This window comes from Pongo abelii, chromosome 13, assembly GCF_028885655.2.
Source record: "Pongo abelii isolate AG06213 chromosome 13, NHGRI_mPonAbe1-v2.0_pri, whole genome shotgun sequence".
Taxonomy (NCBI): Eukaryota; Metazoa; Chordata; class Mammalia; order Primates; family Hominidae; genus Pongo; species Pongo abelii.
Genome location: NC_071998.2, coordinates 87,362,996 through 87,388,311, shown reverse-complemented (window position 1 = coordinate 87,388,311; position 25,316 = coordinate 87,362,996). Strand labels below are relative to the sequence as shown.

At 45.7% G+C, this 25,316-nt stretch overlaps 1 protein-coding gene, 1 long non-coding RNA gene and 1 other non-coding gene across 3 annotated transcripts in view; 2 read left to right on the top strand and 1 right to left on the bottom strand.

Moving 5' to 3' along the window:
- The window catches only part of HSD17B3 (hydroxysteroid 17-beta dehydrogenase 3), a 69,111-nt gene extending 46,328 nt beyond the window's left edge, over positions 1-22,783 (top strand). The window contains exons 3-11 of the mRNA XM_002819992.6: positions 3,128-3,203; positions 5,183-5,290; positions 6,610-6,677; positions 8,306-8,341; positions 11,492-11,526; positions 12,704-12,785; positions 13,736-13,801; positions 17,192-17,341; positions 22,519-22,783. Of these exons, the coding sequence (XP_002820038.1) occupies positions 3,128-3,203; positions 5,183-5,290; positions 6,610-6,677; positions 8,306-8,341; positions 11,492-11,526; positions 12,704-12,785; positions 13,736-13,801; positions 17,192-17,341; positions 22,519-22,629 (732 nt within the window). The 3' untranslated portion in view covers positions 22,630-22,783. The remainder of the gene's footprint in view (positions 1-3,127; positions 3,204-5,182; positions 5,291-6,609; positions 6,678-8,305; positions 8,342-11,491; positions 11,527-12,703; positions 12,786-13,735; positions 13,802-17,191; positions 17,342-22,518) is intronic.
- Positions 1,782-1,885, top strand: LOC112135109 (U6 spliceosomal RNA). Its single transcript, XR_002916407.1, has one exon. It is a non-coding gene; the product is annotated as a U6 spliceosomal RNA (small nuclear RNA).
- On the bottom strand, positions 7,635-11,619 carry LOC103891500 (uncharacterized). Its single transcript, XR_655745.4, has 3 exons — positions 11,473-11,619; positions 10,749-10,860; positions 7,635-8,511 (listed from the first exon to the last, which is right to left on the bottom strand). It is a non-coding gene; the product is annotated as an uncharacterized LOC103891500 (long non-coding RNA).
- Positions 22,784-25,316: the final 2,533 nt, after the last annotated feature.

Here is a 25,316-nt window from a genome sequence, read left to right as displayed (position 1 = left end):
AATAATCAATAGCTGGGATATATACAACTTCTACAAATTGATAAGAAAATGATAAGTTACTCCATAGAAGAATGGGCAAGGGGTATATACTGGTAATTCACACATAACATAGCAAATGATGCTCAGCCCCACTGATAATTGGATAACTGGATAACAATAAAGGGGCTGGGTGGGGTGGCTCACCCCTGTAATCCTGGCACTTTGGGAGGCTGAGGCGGGAAGATTATTTGAGCCCAGGAGTTCAAGACCAGCCTGGCCAACATAGTGAGACCTCATCTCTACAAAAAATAAAGAATTAGCCAGGCATGATGGCATGCATCTGTAGTCCCAGATATTCCTATACAGTATATAGGAATTAGTTTACTCATTGTAAGAGCTATGTAGAAGGGCTTGCACTGTAGCAAGAGTGGTAATAGGAAAACTTGAAAACACCCTAAGTGCTCATTCAAAGGTGAACTCTAGAATACCATGGAGCAATAGAAAAGAATCAAGTGGTTCTTCGTGGACTGCTATGGAAATAGATACGATTCTTAGAGACAAAATACGTCATTAAGTTAAAAAGAATATTGCAGGACACTGCTTATAATGTCATTTATATAGGATAAAAATAAATAAAACCCACAAAACAAGCCTTTATTTCTATATGTGCCTATATATGCCCGTAAATGTAGAGATAGTTAGAGAAGGTTCAACAACAAACTAAAGGTGGTGGGAGCCTAGGGGTGGGCGGGGAAATGGGCAAGGGCAGCCTTGGAGACATTTGTTTCCTTGACATTGTTGGAATCTTCTACAATGAGGATGTATTTGTGCATATAATAGTATAATTTAATAAATACAAATAGAAAAAGATGAAAATCCTGAGGCTTCCATCCCAGAGATTTTTATCGGGATGGTGTATTATTTCGTTCTTGCACTGCAATAAAGAAATATCTGAGATTGGGTAATTTATAAAGAAAAGAGGTTTAATTGGCTCACAGTTCCGCAGGCTTGTACAGGAAGGATGATGCTGGCATTTGTTTGGCTTCGGAGGCCTCAGGAAACTTACAAACATGGAGGAAGGCAAAGCTGGAGCGAGCACTTCTCATGGCTGGAGCAGCAGGAAGAGAAGGGGGAGGTGCTACACACTTCTAAACCACCAGATCCGCAGATGACTCACTCTTACCACGACAGCACCTGGGGGATGGTGTTAAACCATGAGAAATGGCCCGCACGATCCAATCACCTCCCACCAGGCCCCACCTCCAACACTGGGGATTACAATTTGACATGAGATCCAAACCATATCAGACGGTTTGGTGGGAATCAGTGTTTTTTTTTTTTGACGTCTCCTTGGGTGATTCTGAGACCGTGGGCCATAGTGAATTGCTGGCTATCGGAGACTATATATTATAGACCATAATTCATAATTCAGCTTCTTATGTGTTTTCTATAATATGTAACTCTTTTTTTTCAGACGGAGTCTTGCTCTGTTGCCCAGGCTGGAGTACAGTGGCACGATCTCGGCTCACTGCAACCTCCACCTCCTGGGTTCAAGCGATTCTCCTGCCTCAGCCTCCCGAGTAGCTGGGATCACAGGCGTGTGCCATCATGCTCAGTTATTTATTTTTATTTTTTATTTTTTGTGTTTTTAGTAGAGACAGGGTTTCACCATGTTGGCCAGGCTGGTCTTGAACTCCTGACCTCAAGTGGTCTGCCTGCCTTGGCCTCCCAGAGTGCTGAGATTACAGGTGTGAGCCACCGTGCCCAGCCTATAATACGTAACTTTTTAAAATAACAGTGTAGTGCTTGTTTCTGCAACACATATACTAAAATTGGAACCATACAGAGAACATTAGCATGAGTTCCCAAGGATGACACAGAAATTTGTAAAGTATTCCACATTTTTGTTAAGGTGGTAGATTTTGTTATGTGTATTTTATCACAATTAAAGAAAATAACAGTATGAATCATTTGACTGAAACCACAGAGACAGATTTCAATAAAGTGGGGCCTTTGTCACTACTTCAAATGTCATCCGTCTCTGTTTAAATGAATGTTGGTTTTTCCTTTCGTCTTTCAGGAAATCTCTAACTTTTCTCACTGGTAGCAGTTTTAGGTACAGACACATCTCCAGCGGCCTGTGATCCCCCAGCGCTCCACGTTTACGTGTCCCCCGCAGAATCTCTCCGACTGCTCTGTGTGAAGCACACAGCTCCCCACCCCGTCACGCAGCCCTCTGGAGTCCAGGCGTTATCCACTCTGCAGGGCCGCCCTGCTGATCTCAGGGGACGCGTCCAGCTCTCTACCCTGTGCTCCCCATCCCGTTTTCTCTTCTGTTGGGACTCAGAAAACAGAAGAAAGGTCTCAGGTCGAGTGAGCCACAGAAGGATGTACTTGTGCATAGGAAGCAGCTCAAAAGTCGGAGCAGATGGCTGGGCATGGTGGCTCAGGCCTGAAATCCCAGCACTTTGGGAGGCTGAGGCGGGCGGATCATACGCGGTCAGGAGTTGGAGACCAGCCTGGCCAGCACGGGGAAACCCTGTCTCCACTAAAAATACAAAAATTAGCCGAGCTTGGCGGCGCGTGCCTGTAATCCCAGCTACTTGGGAGGCTGAGGCAGGAAAATTGCTTGAACCCTGGAGGTGGAGGTTGCAGTGAGCCGAGATTATGCTATTGCACTCCAGCCTGGGCGACAGAGCAAGACTCTATTGCAAAAAAGAAATGTTGGGGCAGAAACACTGCTTTTATTATGGGATGCTGCCCCACCCCCTGCTACATAAGATATAGTATAAAGTCCCCAGTATTTTAAATTCTGATGCATAGCTGAGCCCATGAATTTCAGAGAAGCACTTTCAGTTTGTGGGCCTGGACAAGGAAAGCACTTAGAAAAGTTCCCGGCACACAATAAACACACAACAAGTGTTAACTCGTATCATGATGGCTGTACTAGTTAGCCTGGCCCATTGGGGTTGTGTTGTTCCCAGCCCAGAAAGCTTTGTCACATTCTGCACACTTAAACCCAGGTGAAGCAACCACGTCACCCTGCCAGTATGTGCACAGCCTCGGGACCAAGTCACCTTAACACAAGTCCTCCCTGTCTGCTCATCATCCTTCCTTGTCTCTTTTGGTTTTTCACTCCCACTCTCAGCTAGCAAAACGTGGACTCAATGTTGTCCTTATTAGCCGGACGCTGGAAAAACTAGAGGCCATTGCCACAGAGATCGGTGAGTGACCCCCCAAATAAGGGAGATGTGTGTGGAGCCCACCAACCAAGCCTGCTCCCACCATGCCAGTTGATGTACTTGGCATCCCCACATCTGCTCTCAGAGCCTGGGGCACCAGCTCTCCTGGGGAGCCTGGTTACAAAGCAGAGGGCGGGATAGAAGGTGTCAGCTTTAGTGCACACTGGCTCTGTGGGCTGGGGGAAGCAGGAACAAACTGAGGCACAAACAGGTCCGCTCTCTCCTTTGGGTGGGTGCCTTCATTGCTACATCAGCCCTGCTTAACCTTGAGCAGGCTTTCCAATTTTTCTGCAATGATACACTGTTTTCTGAATAAGAAAGAGAGTCAATTCTCAACTAACTATACTGTTTCATGGATCAATCACAGCAATGTTTATTTGCTAAACTAATTCCTGAATTAACTAATTAACTAATTGCTGAATTTTAAAAATAATTACATTTTTACATATGAAAGTGTACAGCATATCCTTGAGCCAGCAGGCTGCCTGGTTGCTTCTGCCACTCCCTTCAAAAGCAAGATCGGTGTTTGGGACTTCCCTTCCCCATGTCTGTGCTCTGCTCTTTGCAGGAGGATGAGGTACAATGCTTATTGGTGTTTGTCAGATTTTATAAACAGTTTTGATCCAGGATCATCATGTAAGGATGTGGCAGTTGTACACTGTACAACCCTGAGGCAACTTTTATATCATAATATTTTATTATGATGATTTGCTCTGAAGTGTTCTTTTGTTAATAATGATAATCATATTTCTTTTGGGACCTTTGAATTTTAATAATTATTAATTTAATAATTAACAAACTCTTTAACTCAAAGGGATGAGACTTTAGTTATGGAGACTTGTGAAGACTATGGTGGGCTGTCAGGGGTAAGCCTTGTTTCCCTGGGGGAGATTTGGGACAGGAGATGGGTGTGGGAGGTGTGGGCTGTGCAGTCACACTGTGAAGCACAGTGCCCTTGAACCCATGAATTCTGCTTTTGTTCTGTGTCTGGATATCAGAAGTAACTTTGACTAGGACCGAGACATTCTTCAGTGTTTGCCTCACAATGCTGAAATGTACTTTTTATCATCCTTTTGAAAAGCAAGTAGTGTCTTTGGACTGAAAGCATTGTCCACCCCCAAACTATGCCTCAAGATTGCTTGGCCCACAAATACTGGCTAACTCCAAAGCAAAGCAGCTCACCAAGCCACTGGTAAACTCTGTAGCTTTCACATCTGACGGAAAACTCCCGCAGAAGGCAAGTTAACACAGAGTAGTGGGGAGCGCATTGAATGTGGAGTGACCAGAGAGTGGATGGTCTTGGCTACATCAGTTAGCTTCTCTGAGCCTTCATTTTCTCCTCTGGAAAATGAAAGTCATAATGCCTACTTTAGAAGGTTGTAGGGACGATGACCATAAGACATTGTGTGTGTAAATGCTCTGTGAATGCTAAAGCATTGGACAAATACAAAGAGTTGCTGGGTCTGTGTGGAGGAGACTTGACACTTGTGAGCAGAGGCAGTGTCAGACCTTGCTTTTACAGCTGTCAGTCCGGGGTCTCGAACTTGAGCAAGCAGCAGAGTCTCTCGGAGGTGTGTTAAGCAGGTGGCTGGCTGGGCTCCACCCACAGAGTTTCTGACGCAGTAGGTCTGGGGTAGAGCCCGAGAATTTGCATTTCTGACAAGTTTCCCTGTAACCCTGATGCTGTGGTTTGTGGACTCCACTTTGAGAACTGCTGCAGTAAATCTATCTTAATGCATATACGTGTCCCTGCAGTAACTCTTAGAGACATGTAGGAACCACCATTCACCAATCTTAGCACTCCCAACATTTACCCAGAGCCATGTTCCATTTTTATTTGGGGCAATAGGCTGTCCTCTTCAATGTCTGCTCAGGTAATACAGGAGCATTGGGGGAAACTTCATGGGCGAGGGGGCATTTGGATCCCTGTTCATTAAAAAAAACTGTTGTCTCTCATGTAGAGCGGACTACAGGGAGGAGTGTGAAGATTATACAAGCAGATTTTACAAAAGATGACATCTATGAGCATATTAAAGAAAAACTTACAGGCTTAGAAATTGGAATTTTAGGTGAGTAAATTGCAAGATGCAAAGCTTGTTGTCATACATCAGTGAAATAACCTGACACTGATTAGTGACATTTGATTATTTCATGGTGATTTGTACTCAAACCATGACTGTATTTTAAGCTGTCCCATTAAGTTGAATATCAAAGCACACTTCTTCTAGAGGCATTACTGAATAAAAAAATTTATATATTGGTTTGGAATGTATCAAACATACATATTTCATATTTCAACCCCCAACTATATTTTCTTTTTTTTTTTTTGAGACGGAGTCTCGCTCTGTCACCCAGGCTGGAGTGCAGTGGTGTGATCCCAGCTCACTGCAACCTCTGTCTCCCAGGTTCAAGCGATTCTCCTGCCTCAGTCTCCCAAGCAGCTGGGACTACAGGCGCCCGCTACCATGCCCAGCTAATTTTTGTATTTTTAGTAAAGACAGGGTTTCACCATATTGGCCAGGCTGGTCTCAAACTCCTGACCTCGTGATCCACCCGCCTTGGCCTCCCAAAGTGTTGGGATTACAGGTGTGAGCCACTGCACCTGGCCGGACCAACTATATTTTCTAATATTAAAATGAATTTTCTTTTATGGAACTGACGTTGACATTTGGCAGAAAAAGAATCCCAGAAACATTGGCCTAAAGGAATTAGTTTAGCAAGCAAACATTGCTGTGATTGATCCATGAAACAGTACAGTTAGTTGAGAATTGACTCTCTTTCTTATTCAGAAAACAAGATAATATTTATTTCTGTAATGATTTACAGACAAGGTACTTTATGGCCACGTGCACAGTGCAGTGTTTATAGTATATATAGAAGAAAGTCAAATTGGATTTCTAAACCTTCTGCTGAATTTTAGAAATAATTACATTTTTACATATGAAAGTGTACAGCATATCATTGCAGAAAAATTGGAAAGAATAGACAGGCTGATAAAATAAATATGAATCTCTTAAAATCCCAATATTCTGAGATAGCATTTTGGTGCATATTTTTCTAATCCTAAACACACATATTTTCAAAACTGGAATTATATGTATGTGCTGTTTTGTCATATATTTAAAAAAAACTTACATCATGCATGTTCTCCCATGTAAGCAGCCCAGCCATAGTTTTTAATGACTACACTGCATTCCAATATATGACAACCCCATGATTCACTGAAGGTGTCTCCTATTACTGGACAAAAATTTCCCCCAGTTTCCTCACCGTTATCAAATCATGCTGCGATGAACAACCTTACATGTCAATCTGTTTGTACATGTTTCTTTGGGAAAATCTCCCACCTGATCTTCTGACACGTTTTTGTTTTGCTTCTTTCTGCCAGTCAACAATGTCGGAATGCTTCCAAACCTTCTCCCAAGCCATTTCCTGAATGCACCAGATGAAATCCAGGTAGACTTGTGCTCTTCTGTGTATAGATTCCTCTCACCCAGGTTCTGGGTCCCCTGGCTGGGTAATGAGTCAGGCCTGGGAAGGCGTGATGGAAGCGTGCATCTGGCCGAAATCCTGGACTGTATGTATTGAGGCCCCCTTTTCTCTTCACCTTAGCACTTGATCCACAGTCAAGAGTACCACTTTTCACGATATCTCTAGGATAGGGACATCTTCCTCCTTCTCTGCACATCAAAACTTACCTGTCCATTGTCCTATTCTTCTGGGGTGCTGCACTCCACTTTATAAAGGGTAATTCTGCCTAACACATTTGCAGCTGTAAACATATATGGGAGAAGACCAGCTCTTTGGCTTTCTCTGTCTTCCCAGGTACTAAGATTTGTTTAACTTTCAGTGTGAGGGAAGTACATGACACAAATTCTATGGCTGGCAGGATTGTAAGTTCGGTAAACTTGGCTCAGATCCATGACTGCCATTGTTGGTTGGGAGTACATTTTTAATGGATTTAACAGTTCTTTTTTTTTCTTTTTGAGATGGAGTCTCCCTCTGTCGCCCAGGCTGGAGTGCGGTGACATGATCTCGGCTCACTGCAACCTCCGCCTCCCGGGTTCAAGCGATTCTCCTGCCTCAGCCTCCTGAGTAGCTGGGACTACAGGCGCCTACCACCACGCCCAGCTAATTTTTGTATTTTTAGTAGAGAAAGGGTTTCACCATGTTGGTCAGGCTGGTCTTGAATGCCTGACCTCAGGTAATCCGCCTGGCTCGACCTCCCAAGGTGCTGAGATGACAGGCGTGAACCACTGTGCCCGGCCGCATTTAACAGTTTTTGAAGGCACAATTTGTTGACCCTTCCTTAGGCCCTGACCTTTGGAGTCATTAGGGCTACACCAATCTGAACAGGCTCTCATGCTTCCATTCCCCACTTCTGCAGGTATCCCATCGTCCTGTGTAAGCCCCGAGTCTGCTGCACTGGATGATAATGCCAGACTGCTTGGGCGCTGCTGCACATCCTCACCAAACTCCTGAACTCCTCTCTGGACCACACATCTCCTGTGTGGGCTCTGTCTCCCACACTGTGTTTCTGGCACAAATCTATGTCTCTCCATGCAGCAAGTTCCAGGGTTGCTCCTCTGCCTGTGTGTGTCTGTTTGTGCTAGTGTCTGTGTCTGTCCTCTTGTCCTTTCTCTTTATCTTGGGTGATTCTAGTGGTTTCTTTACCTGCCCTCCATAGCCCAGAACTTCTACCTTATATTATACAACCATTTGCCTTTCTGTTCTCCTAGACTCACATAGGCTAACCCCTCTTCCTCCAGCTGGGAATGGAGTAGCTCCCTTTGAAAAACCGTATTTATATTCCTCCAGGAACATAGTTCCAAGTTTTCCAGGAAACTCTTAATTGACGTCTAGTCAAGATGACGTAGGTACAGAATGACAGAATGGGAGTCAGATGTTTCTTGATGCTAGTGCATGCTTGCTGGAAGGCAGTTATGAGCCTAATTTGCAGGGTGAGTGATGAAACCGTTCAGACATGCACTTTGGCCCACTTCATGGTTCTTTAGCACCAACTACTTTCCAGGAGAATTTCTTTAATCATCCGGCTGATGTGTGGTTGTGATTATTTATTACAGAGCCTCATCCATTGTAACATCACCTCCGTAGTCAAGGTATGTGATCAATATATGTGCGAAATGCATTAACATGTAGTAACTGTTGAAATTTGGCAACTCAGGAGAATTGTGCCCATCCACTGTAGAAGCAGGATTCTTTGAAATCGAACCACACTTAGTTGAGAGGCCATGTCGTGGTCTTGTAATTGTCTTGTTCTGTTTTTCATCTAGAAAATACAGTAATGGATTCAACTCTCCCTTGTATCTGAATTCTATTTCTGCTTTCAGTTTTGTCACACGTCAGAACATACTAAGCTCGATGATGCTGAAACGTATTCAGGATTCCAAGGCAACTCTAAAAAAAATTAGTATCTTCCTCTAATTTTAGGCTTTGTAGATAGAGGAAAGCTCACTCTGGAAAACTGACGGAGGGTGTGTCTTGGATTTTCTGGACTTTTGTTGTTCAATAAATATTTGTTGAATCAAAGCTCAAATTCATCTGTGTTCTGGTCCCAGCACAGCTACTAATTAGTTGGACAGCATTGGACAAGTTATGTAGCCTCCTTGAACTTGACATTCTGCATCTGCTATTAAAAGGCTGTGGATCAGCTGGGCGCGGTGGCTCATGCCTGTAATCCCAGCATTTTGGGAGGCCGAGGTGGATCACCTGAGGTCAGGAGTTGGAGACCGTCCTGTCCAACATGGTGAAACCCTGTCTCTACTAAAAAATGCAAAAATTAGCCAGGCATGGTGGCAGGCACCTGTAATCTCAGCTACTCAGGAGGCTGAGGCAGGAGAATCGCCTGAACTGGGGAGGCAGAGGTTGCAGTGAGCCGAGACTGTGCCATTGCAGTCCAGCCTGGGCGACAGAGCAAGACTCTGTCTCCAAAAGAAAAAAAAAATGGCTGTGGATCAAGAGATGTCTTAGGCACCATTCAGCATTCAAGTTCTTTGATGAGGGTCAGCTGTACAAAGATGTATAGCATGAGTCCCTCAAAGCTATCCTATGTAGACAATTTAGAGAAAGGTACTGTTTAAGAATGGTCACAGCTTGTGGCTGCGTGACTTGGTGAGTAGACGAGGATTTTGTGTGAATGACGTGTTTCCCCTTCCTCTGGGATAAAGCCCTCTTCCTCTACTAGGGCACGTGGCTTGTGAGTGAGCTCTGAGCTTCCCACCTGCACTAACCCCACACCTTGCTCAGTACACAACATTCACAGCTGTATATGGCAGCTCTGGAAGGTCAGTGGGACTGCAGTGATGAGTAAAGTCTGATTCCTGATTTCAAGGAGCTGGGACCCTGGTTGGAGAGTAGCAGAAGGCTCAGTCTCACCCATCTGAACAACGTGGACTGGCAGTAGGGGAGGACAGATTTCCCAAAGAAAGCCAGGTTGCTGTTAAGATAAGGAGGGGAAATGGAGGCAGAGTAGACAAAAAAAATTTTTTTTCAGGTGAATAATTTGGGCTGACAATAACTATTTGGTTGTTTTTCTGTAAGCATGCTGGTATTTTATGGTTTCCTGCTCAGTTGCTATTGGGTACACACATCTTTTTGTGCTTAGCAATGGATGGCTTTTTGGAGCCCCCAGCTGATGTAATTATGAGTTTTATATGTCTGTCATCTGCAGCCTTATCACTGAAGTCTTTCACGTTATTTTACAACTGACCTTTTAGTCTTGGGCTGTTTGATCATAGGCATTTCTCAAATGCACTTGACAACCCTCTGACTCCTTTAGCAGAGAAATGCTTTGATTTGTTTAAAAAAATTATATATTAATAGACACTAAGTTCCCTAAGTAACAAAGAAAATAAATTGAAGTTTAGCTTCTAAGTATACCATGCCCCAGTGAACCGTGCTGGTTAGAAGCATGACTGGTGAAGCTGCACTATTTTAAAGAAGCCATCTGGAGATGGTCGAGTTCTCTTTTGGGGCAGGGATGGGAGAATATGCGTTTGAGGGCAAAGGGAAGGTGGAATAAGAAACTGAATATTGGAAGCCTTGAGGCAGGGACCCACAAGATTCAGTGTTGTCTCTCTAATTGGGATCATTCAGCCAACAGGGCTAGTGAGTTCATTTGGGAGGCTTTGAGGCAATGTGGATGCTGGCTGACAAGGCTCATATAATATCCCTAGGAAGTCATTCACGGAAAGCGGGCTGACACTAACTCGGCCCTCATCCTCCCTCTTCTTCCCTAAAATCCAGTGTTGCAGAGGCAGCCCAGTGGTTCTAGAGAGCCCCACCCCCTCCACTGCCCTGGCCCCCTGGCCCTCTGGCCCCCCAGCAGAGAAGACGTTCCCTGGAGGCTCTGAGACAGGCTGGGGCCTGGCCTGGGAGCGGGCACCTCTGAGGAGCTGCTGCAGGGCCCCTGGACAGCATGGAGAAATGGGCAGCCTGTGTCTTCCGGTCCCCAGGTGCCTTGATGTCTCCACCCCTCTCCTTTCACTTGGGTCCCTTGTCTCAAACCTGCTGCATTCAGGATCTGCTCCAGGCCTGCCAGGCCTGATTGCATCAATTCTACCTCAGAGAACATTTCAGTCCATGGGGTTGCCTCTTCCTTCATTTGTAAAATGTGTACCTTGTAATTTTGAAACAAAAAGTTCTTTTAGGCTCCTGAAATGGCAGGGAAGACCTTTTCAGGGGTCTCTAGGCTGGGAGGGGAAGGGGCCTCTCAAGGCTCTTGTAATTCCAATACACAGGAGTGGCCATGCGCTGTGTCCACAGAGCTATTTCACAGCCTAGCTGCAGGCTGCGTAAGCGGTTGCTGTTGATTCAGAGAGGTGTCCTTCTCTCTACAGAGTCTTGTTAGGTTTCCCCGTAGTTCCCCAATTCCAACTCATGGCCGGTCCACTTTTGCCTGTCCCACAGAATGAAGAGTATCATGGGAACCTCAGTGTTGGTCCCACAGCTATAAGCCAATTCCCCCAATTTTTCACTGCCCTCATTTTCCAGGAAGACATTAGCTTTGGGGGGAAGAAACCAGAGGCCCCAGAGCAGCCTGTCATTTGTCTAGGTTGGCTCCTGTGGGTTCCAGCCAGACTCTAATGTGGCCAGAGTGACCTCCAATGAGTGCCAGGAATTTTCAAGCCCATCTGAGAAGATGAGGCTCTTTCCCAGCTTCCTCCCGCGCTCCCTTCCCTGTTTCCATCCTGCCCCCTTGCACTACTACTTAGTTCCTTGTCGGGCTTACCTTTGGCCTTCTCTTGTAGATGACACAGCTAATTCTGAAACATATGGAATCAAGGTAAGGCCTTCTTCAAAAAGGTGTGGAGCAACATGGCCTCCCTGCCCTGGCGGTCAGCTAACTCAGGGACTGGGGACACAGAGTCCATCTGGCTGTGCTTTAACAAACGATAACAGCTATGATGAAAGCACACAGTGATTATGGGAAAAAAAAACATAACATTCTGGGCCAGGCCAGCTCTGCAAATAGACAAGCTTATGTGAAGGTCAAATGTAACACACATCGGAGGGAGGAAGAGAACGGCAGTTTCAGCACACACTGGATTAAAGAAAAATTAACTAATGTTGAGTGTAAAAGAAAACTTCAGAAGTTGGCCCGAGATCAGGACCATCTCTTTGTTAGGAATTTCAGCTTTTGTCAGAGAGAATACTCCGATTTAGTGTGAAAATTGCTGCTGTGTCAGCTCCTCCACTTATTCCATATTTATGTCACCCTATTCCAATGCCCATTTGTGAGTTGGTTTTTCTCAGGTGTGTTCATTAAAAGCAAATGCTTGATAGCTTATCTTCCCTAGAGGAAGAAGGGGCTTGGCCTTGGATTCTAATTTGCAGTTTCTTGTCCCCTGCCCCTCCATTGAATCCGTTTAATTGGGAAGGATTAAGAATATTGAATTTCAAAAGGACAAGTAAGGCTCCTGGAGACTTGCATAGGGTATCTGTGTGAGCAGGTCCTGGACTGTGAAATTCTATCCAAGACAATATTCCACCGTGTGACATCTGTCCTGCTGTGGGTCCTGAGTCCAAAGGGACCGGCAGCTCATGTGGTCACATTTAAGGGAGAAGGATTCTCTCCCCTTAAATCCTGAGCTGAACTGGTTATCAGTATTTTGGTGGAGAGACCTCAGTTGTAGCACAGCCTCTGTTTCCAGGAGCAAGCCCCTCACATTATGTGATGTCACATGACTGCCAGGTGGCATCACTGTGCGGCGGGAATTCAGACATCGCTGTGTGGTGCCCTCCAGGGGAAGGTAGGGGAAGTTCAGACATCGCTGTGTGGCCCCCTCCAGGGAAAGGTAGGGAAAGTTCACTTACCATTCCTAGAAGCTGAGCCCGTAGCACTTGCGGAAGCCTAGAAAGGGCCGAGTCTGGCAGTGTTCACAGGGTCCCCTTTGTTTTCTTTGTACTCAAGGTCGGGTAGGGCAACAAAGCCATGGGAACTTTGCTTCTTTGCCTTTCAGGCGGAAAGGTCTCATCCTGAACATTTCTTCCGGGATAGCCCTGTTTCCTTGGCCTCTCTACTCCATGTACTCAGCTTCCAAGGTGAGTGATGTCTTGACTTCCAAGTCTCTTCCTTCTTCCTCTTATTTCTCCCAGTTGGCAATTTCCTTTGATCATCTGGCAAGTTGTTGGAAAGGTTTGCCCGGAGACGCTCTCTTATGTGCAGGGCTGAGCTAGTCACTGGGAAGTCCAAGAGGAAATTAGAATAAAGCACCTGCTCTGGGCACACGAAGCCCTGCGGTGCACAGCTTGGCCAGCCTCTGGGGATGCCAGCCCCATTCACCTCCTCTGAGAGCCTTTGCCATCTTCCTGCTGACAAATGACACTGTAGCTTCCTTCCAGACTGGGAGATCTAGCCTGGTGTCCCCATGCCCTAGTCATAAAAACAGCCTGAGGAGGAGGGGGTGCTGTACAAGGGAGGTTAATCTATGCAGTGGCCCTAGGGATGGATTTATCCCAAAACAGACTTTCCTGCTGAGTGGGAGGTCCTCTTCCCAGACCGGGGGATGAAGTGCTAACTCCCATCAAGGCAAGCTGGTTCATTTTTTCCCTTACCCTCTTTCTGCTCCACTCTCCAGCTTTATTAAGGCGTATTTGACAAATAAAAATTGTGTCTATTTATAGTATGCAAGGTGATATTTTGATATATGTATATGTTGTGAAATGATCAAATCAAGCGAATTAACGTATCCATGACCTCACATACTTACCGGTTTTTTTTTTATGGTGAGGACCCCTGAGATCTACTTGCTTAGCAATTTTCAGGTATGTGGTCTATGATTGTTAGCTTTTGTCACCATGCAGTATAGTAGATCTCCAGAACATATTCACCCTGTGCAGCTGAAACTCCATAACCTCCGTACCCAGAGTTCCCCACTCTATTTTAAAGTCTAGCAGGTAGTGTCTCTGCAGTGCCCCTTGAAGTCAGAGGAAGTTGGCTCTGACGAGGGAGCTCACTCTGGGGCCTCAGGTGTCTCTCCTTCTTGCTCCAGGCATTTGTGTGCGCATTTTCCAAGGCCCTGCAAGAGGAATATAAAGCAAAAGAAGTCATCATCCAGGTGAGGTGGGCAGCTGTGGAGTCTTTGTCATCATCCAGGTGAGGTGGGCGGCTGTGAGTCCTTGAGAAGGGTTACTCTGGACCTCCCGCAGCTGGGGCCACTGCCTCCTGTGGGTCTGGCTGCGCACGTGTAGTCAGCAGGAAGATGAGCTGGGGACGCCACGTGGGCTTTTGGGGCGCCTCAGTCCCACCTGCTGCTGTGGCTCCTGTTGCCCTCCCCCGTGCCCTGGGTGCTGGAGGAGGAAATAGGGGAGGGGAGTGGCTGCTCAGAAATGCTGTGGACCTTCTTGCTATCTGATGCTTCATCAGAGCAGACGTTAGGGTTGGTTGTGGCTTTTCCTCTTTGACCCCGGTACAGGACACAGGCTTATGTGGGAGGAATTCTGGAGAAGAAGCAAACAAAACAAAACTGGGCACTTGATCCAAGTTTGAACGAGGGGAGGGGCTAGTCACCAGGGGTGGGGTCCTTCTGTGATGGGCCACAGAGGTCCCCACATTCTGGTTCTCGAGCAGGTGAGGAGGAGGCACTCTGCTTCCCTTCCACCTATGTCGTGGAGATGACCTGTCCTCACCTAGGCAGAGCTGGGCTGGCACTGCCTGCTGCAGGCTGAGCAATGTGATCCCTAAAGTGTCAGTGATTTATTTGTGCTTGGTTCAGCAACAGAGTTAGAGTTAGGTAGTTTCTGGAATGTAGAATAAACAGAGTTTTTGTTTTGTTTTGTTATTGTTGTGTGGGAAGAAGTTTTATGATATACTATTAGAAATGGAGAAAGGCACACTCAAAATTATATCTTGGAAATTACTGCTGCACACACTGATTTTCAATTAAAATATCCAGTGAGAGTATTTTAGGCGGCTGTTCCTATAAACTAACCAGCTACAGGGTAAAGCTTATTAAGTAGGCAGATATGAGTTAATGGTAGGAATTTGGCCAATAATATCATTTCTGAGCCATAGTGAGTGGTTGTAACAGCTTTGCCACCGGGTCACAGTCCCTTTCTCTGCCATGCAGAAGCCGTCTGACCCATCAGAAGGTCCTGCTTCCATGCTGGGGTCTCTGTGCTCCCACTCCCAGCTGAAGCTGGGGTTTCCCTTTTGTAATGCTGCAACTCTGTCTGGGCTAAGTTTGCTGCAGTAAAAAATAACCCCTAAAATCTCAATGGCTTAAAACAACAAAGTCCTATTTTGCATTCACGTGACACATCCACTGTGGGTTCACAGAAGACATTGGCTCACTGTGCTGACACAGGGCCCCAGGGTGATGGAGCAGCCGACATGCCAGAGGAAAAGGAGTGGGAAGTTCTAGTGGGTCCTGCTTTGACAATGAAATGCTCTGGCCCAGAGATGACACATGTCACCTCTGTTCATAAATCACTGGCTAACTCTGGTTGCATGGTCCTACACAGCCACAGGGGGCCAGGAAGTGCAATTCTATTATGCATGTGTCTGGAAGAAGAAGGAACCAAGAATCCTTGGTGATTTCTAAACATGAATGATCATCGCAGCCACCTGCTTCCTAGCCATGTGACCCTCAGCAGCATCTTATCTTGATCCTTGGGACACAGCTGCCGAGGTAGTGGGTACCATGGAGCAGCAGGGTCAGAAGGAGATGTGGGTGGGGAAATGGTGTCCCTTGTCCCTTCCCTGATGCAGAGAACTTGGAGGTGCTCTTCTAGCAAGGAGGAGAAAGTGAAAAGACTGTGATGTTTCAAAAACCAATTGGCCTCTCCGAACGCACACTCAGTAAATACTCGCTGAATTAATAAATACTCGCTGAATGAATGAAAAAGTATGTACTGTGGAGTTGGGTTTGAATTTCATCACAGCTCTACCACTTATCATCTGAGTGATCCTGGTCAGCTTGTTTAAACTCTGTGAGCCTCAGTTTTCCCATCCATAAAAAGGGGCTTATAATCCCTGCTTATATCTCTGGGTTATAGTAAAGATCTAACGAAGAAATAAGTACATATGTTTAAACAATATTTATTGAGCCCCTATTTTGTACATACAGGTGTTTTGTCAACCCAAAATCACTTAAGAATGAAAATACTTATCATTACTTCCCTATCTGGAAACTGTGGTGGAGAAAGCACACTCCTTATATTTCTCAAAGAGTAACACTTTGAGATCCTTGGAAGAAAAGTGTTATACAAATTAATCATGCTTCAATTTGCATAGGAACCTGCTCATTTGGATTAACTGACTCATAATTGGGTTCAATTATGAAATAATGTAATTCCAAATGTGATGTGGAGAAAAATAAAACCTATAAAACTTTTGCGGATTTTTTTTTTTTTACTTTTTCTTTTCTTTCTTTCCTTCTTTTTTTCTTTTTCTTTTCTTTTTTTCTTTTTTTTTTTTGACAGGGTTTCACTCTGATGTAGCCCAGGCTGGAGTGTAGTGGCACGATCTTGGCTCACTGTAACCTCTGCCTTCCAGGTTCAGTGGATCCTCCTGCCTCAGCCTCCTAAGTAGCTAGGACTACAGGCATGTGCCACCGTGCCTGACTAATTTTTCTATTTTTAATGGAGTTGAGGTTTTGCCATGTTGCTCAGGCTGGTCTCGCACTCCTGGGCTCAAGCAATCGTCCTGCCTTGGCCTCCCAACATGCTGGGATTACAGGCATGAGTCACCATGCCAGCCTTTTTTCTTTCTAAAGATGCCAAACCCTTTGTTCTAGGAATAAGGTAATAAAACCCCATTATGAATCCCCATGCCAGGCCACAATGTGGTTAGCCCACAGGTGGAAACATGGTGTTGGGTTTTTAGGGCACAATGTGTGATTGTTTTTCTTACCACAACAGGAAAAGGTTATGAGGTGTGTGCTACTCTTGGTTCCTAACTGAAGTGTGAAAGTCGGAATCCAGAGTGCTTTCAGTTGCTCCAACTTTGGTTATATGTATTAGAAACAAACTTCTGAGATAGAGTTGCCAGATTAAATACAGGACCTCCAGTTAAATTTGAATTTCAGATGCCTATGAATAGTTTTCAGTATGAGTATGTCCCATGCAATACTTGGGACACGATTGTGCTGAAGTGGTTTTCATTGTTTGTCTGAACTTCAAATTTAACTGGACATCCTGTATTTTTATTTGCTGTCTTGTAACTCGGTTCTGAGAGAGAGACCCGAGTTCTTCCCATTCACACTGTGTGTTGGGCAGGGCATTTGGGCCACCTGAGGTTGACTGGGTAGGTTCTCATCTTGAGAAACCAAATTTCTGATTCCCAGCTCTGTGCCAGTACTGTGCCTTTTTCCACTGAAGATCTTAAAACTTTGCCTAGGAAGAGAAGGGTCGGGAAATGGTGGGATGGGGACTCAAGTGTTAATTTCTCAGAGTCTTCTTCCTGGGGTGGATTGCTTCTGTGCCATGGTCTTTGTTTCCTGTTGTAGGTGTTGACCCCATATGCTGTCTCGACTGCAATGACAAAGTATCTAAATACCAATGTGATAACCAAGACTGCTGATGAGTTTGTCAAAGAGTCATTGAATTATGTCACAATTGGAGGTGAAACCTGTGGCTGCCTTGCCCATGAGATCTTGGTAATTGATAACTTCTCCTTTTCTTGAAGCCAGGGAGGGAGGACATGCAGGTGGCCCTGGCAGGGCTGGGCTAGCTCTTCCTTGCTGCTGGAGCACTCATTGATGTGTTAATATAGCCAGGGACAAGGACTATGTGGCGAGGCGGGGAGAAGCCAGAGCCTGGGAGCTCAGCCTCTAGATAACCCTGAAGTTGGCAAGTCTCATTCTTGGCTGCCTCCCTCCTCCCCTCAGAAAGTAAGGTGGCTCCCAGGAGCTGTTGGGCAGGGAAGACCAAGATATATGGCGCTTCCACGTGGGGGCTGCTGTCTTCTTTTGACCCTCTATTCCAGTCAGTGTTTAGCTGTCAGCTCTCCAGGGAAAAAAAACAAAACAAACACAAACCACTTTGATGTGTAGCATTTGACTTCCATGGTATAAATACTTCCAGCATGGCTGAGTTTCAGCCACCGACATGACGCTGTGTGCATGAATTGAGGAGTGCATGGTGCACGCAGGGCTCTTTTTTTAGTTTTCATTTTTATTTTACTTTAAGTTCCAGGATGCACGTGCAAAACGTGCAGGTTTGTTACATAGGTATACATGTGCCATGGTGGTTTGCTGCACCTATCAACCCATCATCTAGGTTTTAAGTCCTGCGTGTGCTAGGTATTTGTCCTAATGCTCTCTCTCCCTTTGCCCCCCATCCTCCGACAGGCCCCGGTGTGTGATGTTCCCCTCCCTGTGTCCATGTGTTCTCATTGTTCAACTCCCACTTATGAGTGAGAACATGTAGTGTTTGGTTTTCTGTTTCTGTGTTAGTTTAATGAGAATGATCGCAGTGGGCTCTTATGAGTGAGTACAAGCCAGCTCCAGCATGCCACAGATCCAGCATATGGCAGAAGAGGCTCTTACCACTCCTGGGCTGCTTTTAAAAACAAACACAAACATGAAACAAAGGTAGACTTGAGTATTGCTCACTAATACTGAAACAAACATAACATTGGCATAGCTGTGACTCCAGTCCCACCGAAGAAAGTTAGATGGGGTTTCCTTACTTACCCGTCATCTGTCAACTTCCTCCTCTGTCTCACTGGCTTTTCTACTGTGGGAACTGGATCTCTCCCTCTGTCTTTCATGGATGGTAGAAGGATTCATGGCTCCATGCGCTGAAGTCTCCCAAAGCATTCCTTTATCTGCTGGGACTTAAAGAAGACTCTGGCAAGACATATTGAACTTTCTCAATTACTTGCTATTTTTATGTAGAACCTCAACAATGTGCAGAATCACCAATGTAACTCACACTACAAAGCAGACATGCAGAGAGGATATAAGGTCTTTCTTTTTTCTGTTGCTGATCTGGTCTTTTCCCAGATCACTACTTGCTGCAGGAAAATTCATCGAATGTCCAATGAGTCTAAACTGAGTTTGATCTAGTCATCTCAACTGGCCATTTAGGAAATGTACTCTTAGTCTGTTATTTAGGGGAGAAGTGTTCAGTCTTCCCTGGAAGCTCCCTTCTTCCTGCGCCTCTCACTAGGTGGCGCTGGGAAAGGATGCCCTGTGGTCCATGACGATCCTTCCATGTGTGTGGGCTAGTGTCCTGGGTGGCTGTTCACCTTGCTGAAGTTTATGTCTGTCGAGGATGAGGGAGATGAACCTTTCTGTCCTTTTGACTTGGCCAGTGGATACCCTGACAAGGTCTCCCCAGCTACTGAGGGCAGCAGACTGCTGTACTCTGCCAAACATCCCTCTCCAGCTACAGGCCCAAGGTCCATCTGCAGCTTTGATCCACATAGACCTCTGGCTGCTATCTCTACATCAGCACCAACGTGGACCTGAAGGAAGCTGGGAAAACCAAATCTCAGCACCTGTCTCACCATGCTGAGATAATTTCCTGTGGTTGGACCCCAGAGGAGAGGGGGCCATGGCCCCTTCTTTGCCCTCAGTGCCACCCTTACTCATGAATCACAGTTCTCCATCCTTCATGTGCCAGGCCTTATCCTTCAGCCCCCAGCCTAGGCCAGAGCTCACATCCGACAGAGGACACACTTCTGACCATGCCTTTCTTTTTCTCTCCTCCCACTTCCCACTATCTCCAGGAAAGAAAAATTACAGATTTTTTTTTTTTTTTGAGATGGAGTCTAGCTGTTGCCCAGGCTGGAGTGCACTGGTGCGATCTTGGCTCACTGCAGCCTCCACCTCCCAGGTCCCAGCGATTCTCCTGCCTCAGCCTCCTGAGTAGCTGGGATTACAGGTGCTCTCTGCCACAACTGGCTAATTTTTGTATTTTTAGTAGAGACAGGGTTTCACCATGTTGGCCAGGTTGGTCTCCAACTCTTGGCCTCAGGTGATCTGCCTGCCTTGACCTCCCAAAGTGCTGGGGTTACAGGTGTGAGCCACCAAGCCCAGCTAAAACTACAAATTTCTTGTGCACTTTCTCGGTGTCACAGCTTAGCCCTCTCCAGTTGGGATGGCGTCCCTTCCACCTTCAGGAGGACTCTGTGACCTTAGTCCTCCAGGATGCTGATGGCTTAAACAGAACTCATCAGCATCTGAAAAATGTTTCCTTGTAGAAAAATAAACATTTTATTTTTATAAAAATAGAATAAAATTTTATTTTATCTTGACACATGGTCAAAGTTGAATATTTTGTTTAATTTTGACATAGCCATGTTGCCCAGGCTGGAGTGCAGTGCAGGATCACAACTCACTGCAGCCTCTTTGAACTCCTGGGCTCAAGGGATCCTCCCACCTCAGCCTCCACAGTAGCTGGGACTATAGGCACATGCCACTACATCCAGCTAATGTTTCAATTTTTTTTTGGTAGAGACTGGGGCTCACTTTGTTGCCCAGACTGGTCTTGAACTCCTGGGCTCCAGCTATCCTCCCGCTTTGGCCTCCCAAAGTGCTAGGATTACAGGTGTGAGCCACTGTGCCCGGCCTGAATATTTTCTTGACCTTTCCTTTTAATTTCTTAGATAACAGATTCTAATTTCTTCAGGCAAACAGTTGCAAAGAACAGACCAGGAAAAGGAGTTTTTGTATCTGGTGAAACAGGAGAGAAAATAAATGAAAATACCTTAATTATTAAAGCCAATTTCGAGTTTTCCAGGATTTAGAAAGCTGATTGTATCTAAAGAGAGAGACAATCATGTAGAATCAAATGGTAAATAAGCGACCCTTTTATTTCCAAGAGGCCAGGCAAAGATAGCATGCCCTCCACCCACAGGGAGCATGGGGCTGGAACTGAGGCAGGAATGGAACCCCTACCTACAGAGACCCTGTCGTGCTTGGAGGCTTCATGCATGTTGCCTCACTTAGTTGTCCTAATAATCTTGTGAGATAGGTCTTAGAGTCGCCCTTTTACAATGGAGGAAAACAAAGCTCAGAGCTGCAACAGCTGGCCCATGGCCACCCAGCTGGTAATGGTGAAGCTAGAATTTAAGTCCGCTTTTGTCGGGGCCACAGCCTTTTCTGGCTCCTACATGGCCCTTCCAGGCTGGGAAGGGGTAGACAAAGATGGAGATGGAAGAGGGACTCTTTTAGGACTTTTTAAAGGGGGCTGGAATTGTAATTTATTTTGCTTATTTTCTTTATGGCTGACCTCACTATGGCAAAACATTTAGTTCAAGACAGAGCTACTGAAAGGGCTTGATTTTGCTGTGAGATAAGAAAGCTCGGAGAGAAAAATGAAGTTCTTGAGGAAGAAGTTGTGTTGATTCAGCGACGTGGCTAGTGGGAGGAGAGGTCAGCTTTGGGCTCCCAGAAGCTGTCATTAGTCTCTTGTCTTCAAATATCTCAGAGGAATGCAGAGATCTGAGGATCTGAGCTGGCTGGCAAAACATGAACAGCTCCCCTAAAAGCTCAAGTTTTCCTCTGGTTGGAATCCTGTTGTTCTGTAGGGAATAGGTAGATTGAGGCATGTTGGATTAATAAAGTTATGGTGTGAACAAAATGATTGCATATGGGGTCCTGGACCCCAGAACTGTGCAAGACACAGTTGCAATTTGGTGGCAAGGAATCTTTCAAGGCCTGTACCTACAGCCTGAAATACATTGAACTGAAGGCTTCCCCCTTTTTGAAAAGCAAGTGCTGCATGTCGATAATCTATACCTTTCTGTGACTGACTTCCATTCATCCAGGCTTCACGTATTTCCTTAGCGCCCACTATGCCTTGGAGTTGTGCCAAATGATGGAAAGCATTTCTGATTCTCTCCTGGATCCTCATTTTATTTATTTATTTATTTGTGACAGACTCTCGCTCTGTCACCCAGGCTGGAGTGCAATGGTGTGATCTCAGCTCAATGCAACCTCTACCTCCTGGGTTCAAGCGATTCTCCTGCCTCAGCCTCCCGAGTAGCTGAGACTACAGGCATGCGCCACCATGTCTGGCTAATTTTTGTCTTTTAGTAGAGACAGGGTTTCACCATGTTGGCCAGGCTGGTCTCGAACTCCTGACCTCAAGTGATCCACCTGCCTTGGCCTCCCAAAGTGCTGAGATTACAGGTGTGAGCCACCATGCCTGGCCCAGGATCCTCATTTTAACAGAAGCTTGGTAGAAAGGACTTGAAGACAAGTGGGGACATACTCACTAAGAGAAAAAGTAAGTCAGGGAGGTAGTTAACACAGAGTTCTCTTCATTTAGAATTTCCGGACCGGGCACGGTGGCTCACACCTGTAATCCCAACACTTTGGGAGGCCAAAGCAGGAGGATCACTTAAGTCCAGGAGTTTGAGAACAGCCTGGGCAACATAGTGAGACCCTGTCTCTGAAAAAGAAAAAAAAAAGAAAAAATTAGCCAGGCATGGTGACACACTCTTATGGTACCAGCTACTCAAGAGGCTGAAGTGGGAGGATCCCTTGAGCCCAGGAGGTTGAGGCTGCAGTAAGTTGTGATCATGCCACTGCACTCCACCCTGGACGACAGAGCAAGACCTTGTCTCAAAGAAAAAAAAAATTCCTTAGGGCTGATCCTACTAGGTCGTCCAAAGGAGTGTAAAAGGACTGGCTCCTTTGGTGTCTGAGAAAACCTTGTGTGCTGAGAAAGTGCCACAAGACCTTTAAACTTTATCAATTACATAAAAGGTTCTGGGGCTCCACTTTAGTAGTCAGAAAAAAATATTTTTAAAGACCACAAAGATGAACTGAGGTACTTGTTATTTCTTCCTCCCCAACACTGATGCTTCTCTCTGTTTAAGGCGGGCTTTCTGAGCCTGATCCCGGCCTGGGCCTTCTACAGCGGTGCCTTCCAAAGGCTGCTCCTGACACACTATGTGGCGTATCTGAAGCTCAACACCAAGGTCAGGTAGCCGGGCGGTGAGGAGTCCAGCACAACCTTTTCCTAACCAGTCCCATGCTGGCTGAAGAGGTCCAGAGGAGCAGACCAGCACTTCAACCTAGTCTGCCGAAGATGGAGGGGGCTGGGGTCACAGAGGCATAGAATACACATTTTTTGCCACTTTACTTGAGTCTGAAGATCTCTGGGAAAGTTGTGGTGCCAATCTGTGCTGTCATCCTGAAGTGCTCACCTGTTCTCAAACAGGGTTCCTGAAGGACCCAGGAAATTGGTGTGAACCAAAAAGTGTCTGAGACAGATCTCAATCATTTAGAAAGTTTATTTTGCCAAGGTTAACAACGTGCACCTGGGAGGCAAGTTTGTGCCTTTCTCCAATGATGATTTTGAAGGCTTCAATATTTAAAGGGAGAATATTGGGGAAAGAGGAAGAAATTTTGCAAAAGTATGGCCAGATAAGAGACAAGCGGTTGCATTCTTTTGAGTCTTTGATCAGCCTTTCACCAAATACACAATTCACATGTGGGAGGGGGTAGAGGAATAGTCACTTATGCCTTGTCTAGCTCAGTGACTCTGGTTTTTTACATCAGAGGAAGCAATCAGATGTGCACTTGTCTCAGGTGAGCAGAGAGATGACTTTGAGTTTTGTCCTTTCTCTCCATCCTGTGAAGATAAGTGATCAATTTACATTGTCAGGATAAAATTCTACAGAACCATTTTAGGGTAAAGATCTTGGGACACACAAGGAATTTCCTAGTGGGCAAATTGCAAAGGAGGTCTGTAGCTTTTTTTCTTTGTAGTCATCTTATTTAGGAATAAAATGGGAGGTAGGTTTACCTGACGCAGCTCCCAGCTTGACTTGTCCCATTGGCTTAGGGATTTTGGGGTCCCAAGATTTATTTACCTTTCACATTGAACAGAGGAAGATGTCAGGCAACAGTTACATCAGGCCAGTTTCTGGTCTCCTCCCGACCCATATCAATGAATGCAACACCAGCTTTATCTATTTTATTTATATTTGAGGTTCTATGTAAGACTGTTGGTAAAAACAAAAACATATGATAGGATACTCAAAATGTTTAAAAAACCCTTGCTCTAATGCAGGAGTTGGTAACTAGAAATGAGGTTTCTGAGGGTCTCCAACTCTTGGGGTGCTGGGGACACATGGAGTGATGTATCCAGCCCTAGGTCTAGAATTATCTGAAGGACTGCATCCTTACTTGTCAGGAGATTGAGGGAGTTGTTGGCTGGGACCCCAGCAGGGGCTGTCACATGAAGCACCTATGCATGGCCTCTCTGAATGGCTGCTTGGTCTTCCTCGAAGCATGGTGGCTGCCTTCCAAGAATGAGCATCCCAAAGAAAATTGGGAGGAAGCTGTACTGTCCTGTATGACTTACCCCTGGAAGTCACGTGGCATTGTGCCCAAGCCCTCCCAGATTCAATGGGAGAAGATGCAAAACCTGCCATGGGAAGAGTGTCCGATGGAATGGTGGATATTGTCATGCTCATCTCTAGAAAATGTATTCTCCATTCATCCATCTTAGTGTAAGTGTTTGTCCTAGCATCTACCTATTATGATGAATTACTTGGCCTTTCCACTGGCACTAGAGCGACTTATAAAAGTGTAGACACTGTGTTTCTAGAACCTTCCAATCAAACCCTGGTGAATTGGCCTTTCAAGAACAACTTCTACAACCAGCACCTTAGGCGAGAACAGAGACACACTTCAGCTTAAATGGCCTGGGGCAGATATTTAGAGGTAAATTTTAGATGTGTGATACAGGGGTTTTCTAGTGTAATAATCCTAGGTTGATTTGCACGGTTGTCCAACAAGCTTCTTGAGGGTTCTTAAAGTAAGAGAGAATTTCCTAACAGTAAAGGCCCCAAGACGTTGAACTGACTTCTTACGAAATGAGGGCAGAAAAACTCCATATTTTAAGATCTTTATCCTCATCATCAGTAGTAGATAATAGCTATCATTCATTAAACACTAATTGTAGTCAGGGACTATGTAAAGCCTCATAACAACTGAAGAAGTAGGTACTATTAGTATTGCCTTCATTGCACAGATGAGGAAACTGAGGCATAGAAAACTTAACACGTGTGTGGGTTCACTTGACCAGTGAGTGGCAGAGCTGGCGTTTCCCGCACACCTTGGCTAAAGCAGAACAGTAGAGCCCTACGTCTGGGCTAAGTTTATTTAATCGAAATTAATGGCAAGGGGTGAACGCCGTGCCCTCAACTCTGTATATTTCACTCTCACATGTTGTGGAGGCAACAGGAGGGGAGCCAGGCTTCTGCAGCCAGGCCCATATGTCTGGATTTCAACACTGACCACTTTCCAAATTTACTATCCTCTGGGAATCATTCAGGAACAGGGAGGCCTGCCAAGTTTCACTGACCTTTTGTTTCTGCGGAAGAGTACTGGGCTCTTGTTTCTTGCCTGATTCTCTTATCTTTGGAGGGCTTGGGACCCCAGGGCCCAGCATCAGAAGCCGGCCGTTTTGATAGACGTGTTCCCTCTGCGTCCTTGCAGCCTTCCATCTGTGCTACCTCCCAGGAAGCCGAAGGCCGCAGAGTCCCTTTCGGATGGCACTGGGAGCAGGAAAATGAGGTGATTATGGGCTGCTGCTCCAAGAAGTATTGGCAGCTGTTGCTGGGGCAGCTCCCTGGGGTGTCATCCCTTTCTTGCTCTTGTGGAT